This window comes from Folsomia candida, unplaced genomic scaffold (genome assembly GCF_002217175.1).
Source record: "Folsomia candida strain VU population unplaced genomic scaffold, ASM221717v1 Fcan01_Sc027, whole genome shotgun sequence".
In the NCBI taxonomy this organism is placed as follows: domain Eukaryota; kingdom Metazoa; phylum Arthropoda; class Collembola; order Entomobryomorpha; family Isotomidae; genus Folsomia; species Folsomia candida.
The window spans coordinates 2,211,123-2,220,310 of NW_019091219.1; the positions used below are offsets into that span (position 1 = coordinate 2,211,123).

Sequence of the window (9,188 nt, forward strand, 5' to 3'; positions counted from 1 at the left end):
GTCATGCGTAATGAGGTGAGCATTTAGATACCTCACGGTTTTGAAACTTTTTGATCAGTGTGGACACTGTGGGATGTTGGGACGGATGGCTTCCATTATTAGACTAAGAATTTATCGATGTCTAATTTGAAACACGAAATTTTCTAGAACTTTTAGAGAGTTGGTGAAACTATGAATGTCTACCTCCTGGGCTTTAGTAAGAATATGTGGTAGATATTTTATCCAAAACTATTAGTTGGGCTCAGCAGAACTTTAGTGAAAGGTTTTTCTATTTTTGGGCAACCACGCTTACCCAAAAAACTTGCGTGGGTACCAGAGAAGTTGTCATATTGTTTGCCCTCTTGGAAAAGACTTCTTTAGAATTTAAGTGGTCGCCTTTCATTCAAAGGGTAGAGTTCGTAGTGAGCCCTTCCACAGAAAAAGAGCTCGACTTTATTCCATCCAGCCACAATATTCGTCTGATGAAAGCATCGCGAAATATTACATAATAATACAACGTACATACGTTATGCACCGTACATAGATATATGTATTACTTTAATCGTGATTTTCGTGACCAATGCGGTCGTGATTTTGTGCAAAATCATGCTTTCATAAAATATTTGCGGGGCCTTAACCTAAACGTGCAATTTTTCCATTAATATTAACACACTTATTAAGTCCATCCATGTGACTAATGGAATTTTTGTATTGTATTTTTGCATTATTTTATTGTGCCACCTTGTAACAATTGATACCTCTTTCTTTCCAAAATTTTACAGACAATTAAACCATTTACAATTTTTCTAATGTATGAGCATTAGAACAGTGACTAACTAAACTTGCAAAGGCAAAAAATGTCTTTCCACAAAAATAGCATTCTCTCCTCTTCTCACCTTCGTGTACCCGCTTGATATGAAGCTTAAGGTTTGTTTTTACCACTGTCTTATACTCGCATTCCTCACACGAATAGCTTGGCATGTCTTCTGTCTTGTGCTTCGTTAGAATGTGGTACCTCAAACCGGACAATCTGTTGTACTTCTTGTTACAATGGGTGCACAGATAATTCCTGTCTCCATGGATGGTCCTAACGTGACGGGAGATTCCCATCTTGGACAAGAAAGTGCTAGGACATAATTCGCACTTGTAAACTTTTCTTTTGGATTTCTCCCTGTGGACTTCCTGAATTTTTTAAAAAATAAACCATTAAATGAAAATTATGTAAATATATGTAATTACATATTTAGTTTTATACCTAAGAAAAAGAAACCCTAAAGGATTTGAAGTCTCTCACCTGATGTGCTTTCAATCTGTAATGAGTTACAAAGATCATTCCGCAGGTGTCACACTTGTAGCTTTTTTCTCCCGTATGAGCTGCTATGTGAGCTTCTAGGTTTAGCTTTGTCGTATATTCCTTGCTGCAAAGGGTGCAACAAAATCGAACAGGATTCTCGGCATGCTCTGTTCCAAAATGTCTTGAGAGTCCATGATTGTAAAGAAATGTTTTTCCACATCCTACAACACTGCAAGGGTGTCGTGGTCTTGCTTCAGTACTGTGAACGTTTGCCATGTGACCGCGTAAATTTTCCGGTCTCACGAACTCAACTGAACAGATTTTGCATTTTGGTTTCGCTTTATTACTATGTGTGAATCTCATATGACGATGAAGTGCGACGCGATTTTTCAAACTCTTCCCGCAGATCTGCAAAAGGATAACATTCTTTAAAAAGCTTAATTGTCCTAAAATTACTCATGGGTGCGTAAAAAATGTGGGGTGACACAACAAGTTGGGTTAGATAAATTTTATAGAACAAATTATACCCATTTTGGTATAAAAAGGGGCGAATTAAAAAAAACTGACCATAGTTGTGTCGTCGTCTTTATTACTCAATTTTCGTGTTTTACGCGGTATTTGTTTCGGTCCGTATCAAGAAAAATATTTAACGACATACCTTACAATTAACGAACGCGTTCTTGTCATGAGTTTTGAGGTGGGTATTTAGAACCTTGATGGTTTTGAAACTTATTAAGCATTGTGGACACTGTGGGATCTTTGGACTGGTAGCTTCCATTATTTAACTACGAATTTTAACTATTTATATAATTTAAAACAGGAAATTTTCAAGAAATTTTAGAGAATCCTTGAAACTATGAATGCATATTACCTATGTACTTGGCTTTCGTAGGAATATGTGGTAGATATTTTCTTCAAAACTGTTAGTTGGGCTCAACAGAACTTACTGAGAGGTGCTTCTAGTTTTATGCAGACAGACCACCCAAAAAAACTTCCGTTAAAATTGTCATATTGTTTGGGTTCTGGGAAGTGAGGTCTTTAACAGTTAAGTTGTTACCTTTCAGTCAAAATGTATAATTTCTAGTGAACCTTTCACTGCAAAAGAGCTTCACCTTTATTTCATCCAACCACAAAATGGGTTTTTGTAGTAATTATAAATGCACAGAAAAATGTCTGTTAGTATATGCAAGATAAGTATTTGTAAAAATGCGGAGCCAAGTGGAGGTATAAGTGATGACTTTTAAACAAATTTTACTTACGGGTAATCTCTGTTCTCAGTCCTCTGGGATCTGTGCAGTCAAATTAGCCATAAATATTTTAGTTCATTTCTGATGAGATTTTTTAATCTTTAATTTAGTTATTCTGATGAAAGAAATAATCAATCTATGTATAAAAACTTGAGTGTTGGGTCCACATAGCCCTTGTCACGGCTAAGTTTTATATCACAACCTATAATAACGATTATGAAAAATCGCTATAGGTAACCCCACAAGGCCTCTCCGAATGCCAATTTTTGCAATTTTACTTCACATTCTTTCTTTAGAGGCCATTAGCTACCCATGTACTAAATTTCAAACCTCCACCACTATTTTGAAATTTGTATAATCCCACCATCTTTATGACCGCTACGGGTCCAAACATCTTTTCATCGAACCCGGTTCTTGCCTTTCCGAGATATGTATGTATGTACATATTCCAAACTTTCATCCAAATCGGCGAACGTGTTATTGAGTGATCGTGAGACGGACGGCGAGCTTGATAAATGCTACATACTTTGTAGACATGACGATTGCATGAGCCTTTACTCTGGCTCAGGCCCTAAACTAGGGATGGACAAGCATGGAATTTGCCCGGGGCGCCAGGCCTGAACTGTATTCTATGTAGGTATTATCAAGTTTTTTTGAGATATGTGTGAGCAGATAAAAAAATTGAAAACACAGAGCCCTCAATGAAAACGAAGCTGGACATTTTGTCTGTATGTACGTTTCAGTTACCCTCGTTATTCATACATAATATGTATTTTCGTTTTGTTGTCTTTTTAGCTTGAGTGAGGACTTGGGGAATCGCTTTGTCCTGTAGGGATGTCTTTGTCCATTCTATGCACTTTAAGGTTTTGACCAACTAATAGAATCTCAAGTGTTGAGCGTAGTACATAACTTAACCTGTGTAACTGGGCCTAAGTTCGACAAATAACTGTATACTTTTGATTTAAAATACCTTAAAATTATGTTTTTTGGTAGCTTCACCTTTGAAATGGTATAGTAATTGCAGTACGAGTGCTTCTTCCTTAAGCCCGAGTCGGCTAATTTAGAGTATTTAACTATTTAATTACATGTATTACAATATTTAATTATTATATTATCGGTAATTTGACACATATTTATGTGTCTATCTACTTCCATATGTCTTAAGAACCATGTTTCTATGTATAAATCAGAATGTATTGCAAATCCTAGCTACAAATATCGTCCAATGCTGTTAATAAGCCAAGGTACAATTTTGTCAAAATCCTCTTTTCCTCAAAAAGTATAATTTTTATGGTTTTCATTGAAATTTTTACAATTTTAGTCATGAGTAGATGGTCTTTATTTTTACCAACAAAACGATCATTTAGTTTTTACAACATTGAACGGATCCCAAGTAATTACAAAGTACAATATTTTTAATAGATATGTATGTATAAACTTATATCATAAAAACAGGATGTCTGCTTCTCTTCTACATACCAACTGCTGGGAATATATAAATAAGTGGTTTTATTAGGTGTGAAGAAATAATTAGCGCAAAAAACTATACATCATCATACATCATCAAAAAACTATTCTGTACAAGTGATTGGAATTAGTTGACACAACATTTGGCACGACAAATGGGTAAAATATTTCATCAAAACTTTTTTTTCTGAAAAACTATGAAATGTATGTCTGTTAGATTAAAATTGGTATTTCTGCATACCTTGACACCACCGATACACAAAAGGGCTTAGTAAAATATGGGAATGAGGGAAAAACAAGAATAGTTTTATCCAGTACGTTCATGAAGCTTTCGCTGTTTTCATGAACTGATATCATATCGTTATCAGATTACACGTGATTGGGCAAGGTATGCACTTGTCTTTCTGGATTGCCAAAGTCCTTAGAAATCTTATGAAAATTTGATAGTATTTTATTTATGAAGAAAATAGAAATACATTGTTTTAGCACATTTTTACGTAGATTGCGGATGTTGTGAGGGGTCCGTGTTATTTTTATTATTCTCAACATCTTCACTTATCGGCTCCACAGTTGCACCAGCTCCTTTTAGTACTACACAAAATAAGAAAACTTTTCAATGTCGGTTCGGTATAGTAAAATTATTGGTAAATTATGCAAGCATGGTTTACATCGTATTGGACGTTATAAATTGATATCTTACAAGAATCTTGGACCATCGTGACGCCATAGTAAATACTGTAAATCCATCCGACGATAAAAACTGCGGTGACGATTTGCAAAATAGCAGCAACAAAGCCATACTTGACTCCCCGAGAGACTTTTTCGTGACGACATTTTCCACAGCAAAATAGACTTAAGGCCCCAAGAATTGTCCCTATTGTGAAATAAAATAATTCAAACTTTAAATAGAAGAAGTTAGATCGAGTTATTTGTAGTAGGAATTTAAAAACTAAATATTTTAAAGTCTTGGAAATTATGTACGGAAATTTTTGAATATTTATAAATACAGATGTACAATATTGCAATTAATTTTCTCATGATGCATAATAAATGTTAGATGTCGGTAGTTATTAAGATAGACTAATACCATCAAAAGGTGATTTTTAACCGCCCTACCGATTTTGACCGGAGATACCTTCGTAATTTTGTGTAGATTAAGAATTCGCAAAGAAATTGGGGTGTACTCCAATCGGTTTTCTCGCTATAATTAAAAATATGCGAATTTAATGCAAATTTTGCGACATTTAATTTTTGACTCAAACTCGTCAAATATCGTTCAAATTCGGCTCAAAAATTATTTTGGACCTCGATTTACTCACTTGATAAGATTGGAGGGTCATATCTGCATATTTGCGAATTTTAGGAAATGTCGCAAATTCTCACCTTAGAAGTTCACGATCGAAATATTGAACTTTGTGTAGTTGTTTAACGTATTAAAATATGAGCCAACATCAAATACCATTTATGCTTATTCACATGTGGTTATACTTCATGTGTATTAAAATAAAGTCTACTATCCAGACACACAATACTTGTTTATGAATACAATGTGTCACATAAAATTACACATTTCAAAAATACATGTATTAAGTAGTAAAAGTATTTTTAAAAGAAATCCTGTCAAAAGCTTTTAAACAATAAATTTACAAAAATTTGGCAACCACTCTTAATAAAATTTATACCTGTTCCTGGCAAAATTGTGTTAAGGAGGCAGAAAATAATGGCAAAAAAGAGTGGCAGCGTGGGCACAGATTTTCGTAAGAGGCCCATCTTTTCATGAACCTCGACGACTTCCAGCCTCGTCACATTTCCGTCTTTATCCTCGATGAAGACCTGAAAAATGGAGAAAATATTTTATTTAGATAACTACCAGATTAATCACTCCTTCTCCACGTCGTTAATTATTTTCGTGGGAGCATTAATCAGCCAAAAATCTACTACATTAACATACGAGCTGATCATTATTTTTATCTCAACTTGTTTCCTGGTGCCAAAAAATAATAAACATTTCCCTATAACAGACATCAGATCGCAAAAAAATCTCCAGGGCAGCCACACACAGCCCGAGTCAAGATATGGAAATTTCCTGTGTAGTCTTATATTTCTTTAATGTAAGTAACCTGTATATAAAATTTGGAATCAATTGGAAAATATTTAAAAATCGGTATGAGTGATTACAATTGCCTCAATTTCACGTGATATTATTTCTTTATAAGCAATTGGCTAAGTTTGTGCCAAATTACGGCTCGATTGGATCAGAAGTATGGGTCACCCGACAGGGTCCCGTTGTATTAAAAATTTTGTGTCAAATACTCTAATTAGATTCCCATAGCTACCACCATTCCAAATTTCGGCTCTCAAGAACTGTTTTTAAATTTTTATATACACACTGCCCTACGTGACCCGTAACCATTTGGCCTTGGCATCCATCTGTGAAACTAACCTCATATTATCCATTTTTTAAACACTTGCCAAATTCGTTCCAATGAATACAACTGCAAAAAACTTGGCGACAGACAGACCACAGACGGACAAGATAATTCCATAAGTCCTGAGTCGGGCTAAAAATTGAAGCCGTTTCTATCCTTTCATAATACTGGCATAAATCTTTTGTAACTAATGCAAAAAAAATTGGGTGAATTTTTGTCGGACTCTTCGCGATATTTTTAAATGCCAAAAAGTCACGTGTCTAAAAAATTTGAAATCATAACCGTACCAAGATCCCCGGTTAGGTTGAATATTAACTTTTAAATTTGCCAACATTTCCCTTAATGGAAACAAAACTTATTAGGGATTTATTTTAATTTACTAAATACATACATATATAATACCTAGATACTTATATTCAATACCAGCGCAATTTTCACTAACATCTTATCATCTCTAAAACCAACTATAGGTATGTAAATCATACCCAAATCTCTCCCTCATAATAATATCAAGAGACTAATGGCCTGACTATTCTGCTTGGAATGGCTCACACATGCACATTACGAGCACCAAGAAATAGACAAGTCTGGGGGAAATGGGTGTAAAAATAGCATAAAGTGCAGTCCTCGGATATGGATCGTGAAGCAGATTATTGCTCAATTCTTCCCATTTACTTATTTCGTTACGTAAACACGCCACCACCATTAGAATACGTACAGGGGACGCGGAACTATAAGGATAGAAACCTTCTATCTCGTCAATATGCTAATTTGTAAATCATTCCCCTATCCTGTTATATAATATTTTGAACCTAATTTCCCAATTACTGGCCTCCTCTAAAAACTTCCGCGGCCACTACCACCACCAACCATATACTGTTTTCCCTACAAGTTAAGTTAATTGGTTGTAAAAGTCGTGGCCGAGTTATCCCAATGTTCACACATTATGTATGCATTTACGCTTACCTTAAGCATGCAAGATTAGAGAACCCAATTTTTGTCGGAGTTGTTAATGCTCATAAATTTCTGGGGATTATAGTTATGAGGCGATTCACATGTTTATATGACATCAGGCCGGGCAGTTGGATCTGATAGCTGACGTGCTAAATATTTACTTATTTTCACCTTTGTAACCACTATGGTCAGATCTCATATTACCAATCCGACGGTATATTAAAAAAATCCAACCATAGTCATTGATTCGACATCTGACAAACACTGAATGTCTAAATAACCGTAGACTCTAAAGCGATTATGAACACTAAAATGAAACCAGGCCTAGCACATTAACTCTTGTAATTTTACGAATAATTCAACCACAAACTGTTTAAAGGAAATCTGTGATGATGATTCATTTCACATGCTTCACAAATCATGCCACCAGCCAGACCGCATAATTCTGTTAATATTTAACCAGAAAATCGTAAAAAGATGCACCGAGATTCTCGTCACCACCCACACTTCCCGTGGGCGGTGAAGTAAGTCTGTCAATTCCAGACTTGGTGACCCCTTGAAAAAATACTGAGAAAAAATCCTGGTCATTTAGCATGAATGGATTTTATTCCTACACTAGAATCAAACTCATAACCAAGTATTTATGAAAAATTTGGAAATTGACCAATAATTTGGGCAAGAAGTGTACATAAGTGGACTTATGTATCACTCGCGGGATCCCTACTTTCTCCCTGATTAATAATCAGTGATTATTACCAATCGTGACAAATATATACTTATTTATATTGTAAAAACGTAACAAAATTGCTATATCAACTAACGATTTCCCTACAAAAGTACAAAAAGAATTTTTTTAACGTTGAGCAATATTCCAAGAGCAATGAAATTATTTCTTGACACGATAAAAATTACCCTTATTCCTTAATAAATACGTTCATCCCAGCATGACTAATAAAACGCTTAAATTTAATATTATTAGAATTCTTTACGGCCAAATTCAAAATTCCCAGGGAACGGTAAGGGTCCGTCCTCAGGGATATCGTACATTAGAGCATATCGGCTAATTGAACCATCCCATGAAATTACATGTATGTCACCATCAAAATTATTAAGTAAACAGTAACATCTTGACCAACCCATTTTATTCTCGAATAAACAATCTAAACATTCCCCTTCCATATTTTACAAAAGCGTTTCCCCCACAAAAAAATTATACTGACCTGATTCCCCCTCTGGAAAACTTTCCCGTGCGCCTCTGCATTCTGTTGGGATAATTTCCTCCTCTGCTCGATCCCAATTCCGGCAGCGACCAAGAGATGTGAACCCCTCCGACTGTGCGGATTACTTCGCCCACCACCCCCACCTTTGGTTGTAACAGTGGCATCCAACCGATCCGGTGTTTGGCCTCGACTCCGACGCCCACTTTCGTCACCACCCTCCATATTTACCAACATGGAAAAACCGCACGGTTAGAAATTTTACGAAAAAAATTATTTTTTCCAAACAAGTAAATCCACCAAAATTTTGAAAAAACTTCACTTCTGTTGTGTAACCTGTTCTGAAACCACAACTGCTCAGTCACGCATTCCCTTCAGAACTGGGGAAAAATCAGAACAGGAAAAAAACTACAGCGGAATGCGTGCCTGACTTACGGCACGGAATGATAGGAAGAAGAATTGTAGATACCCGTTTGTTACATAGACAGGACTGGATTCGGGATTCCTTCCCGTACATTCTACACAATCTCTATAATAATGAAGAAGGAATGAATGTCACTTCTTTTTTGTAAATAATAAACACAAAAACATTTTCCCTTTC

The 9,188-nt window shown here is 35.5% G+C and overlaps 2 protein-coding genes across 2 annotated transcripts; both read right to left on the minus strand.

The window, feature by feature from the left end:
- Nucleotides 1-356: 356 nt before the first annotated feature.
- On the minus strand, nucleotides 357-1,549 carry LOC110859638 (zinc finger protein 350). Its single transcript, XM_022108603.1, has 4 exons — nucleotides 1,274-1,549; nucleotides 886-1,161; nucleotides 537-617; nucleotides 357-458 (listed from the first exon to the last, which is right to left on the minus strand). The coding sequence occupies exons 1-4, from the start codon at nucleotides 1,547-1,549 to the stop codon at nucleotides 357-359; spliced, it is 735 nt and encodes a 244-aa protein (XP_021964295.1).
- Nucleotides 1,550-3,826: 2,277 nt separating this feature from the next.
- Nucleotides 3,827-8,948, minus strand: LOC118438855. Its single transcript, XM_035859647.1, has 4 exons — nucleotides 8,591-8,948; nucleotides 5,670-5,820; nucleotides 4,688-4,861; nucleotides 3,827-4,578 (listed from the first exon to the last, which is right to left on the minus strand). The coding sequence occupies exons 1-4, from the start codon at nucleotides 8,822-8,824 to the stop codon at nucleotides 4,481-4,483; spliced, it is 657 nt and encodes a 218-aa protein (XP_035715540.1). The 5' UTR covers nucleotides 8,825-8,948; the 3' UTR covers nucleotides 3,827-4,480.
- Between the last annotated feature and the right edge of the window lie 240 nt (nucleotides 8,949-9,188).

Bases quoted from the DNA above. Each gene is read 5' to 3' on its own strand.
- LOC118438855 (XM_035859647.1), bottom strand. From the start codon at position 8,824: ATGTTGGTAAATATGGAGGGTGGTGACGAAAGTGGGCGTCGGAGTCGA. The intron at 5,821-8,590 runs GTCAGTATAATT...TCCATTTTTCAG, and splicing joins TTTTCCAGAGGGGGAATCAG to GTCTTCATCGAGGATAAAGA. The intron at 4,862-5,669 runs GTATAAATTTTA...ATTTCACAATAG, and splicing joins CACAATTTTGCCAGGAACAG to GGACAATTCTTGGGGCCTTA.
- LOC110859638 (XM_022108603.1), bottom strand. From the start codon at position 1,549: ATGGCAAACGTTCACAGTACTGAAGCAAGACCACGACACCCTTGCAGT. The intron at 1,162-1,273 runs GTGAGAGACTTC...TAAAAAATTCAG, and splicing joins ACAGATTGAAAGCACATCAG to GAAGTCCACAGGGAGAAATC. The intron at 459-536 runs GTAATACATATA...TGCTTTCATCAG, and splicing joins TCACGAAAATCACGATTAAA to ACGAATATTGTGGCTGGATG.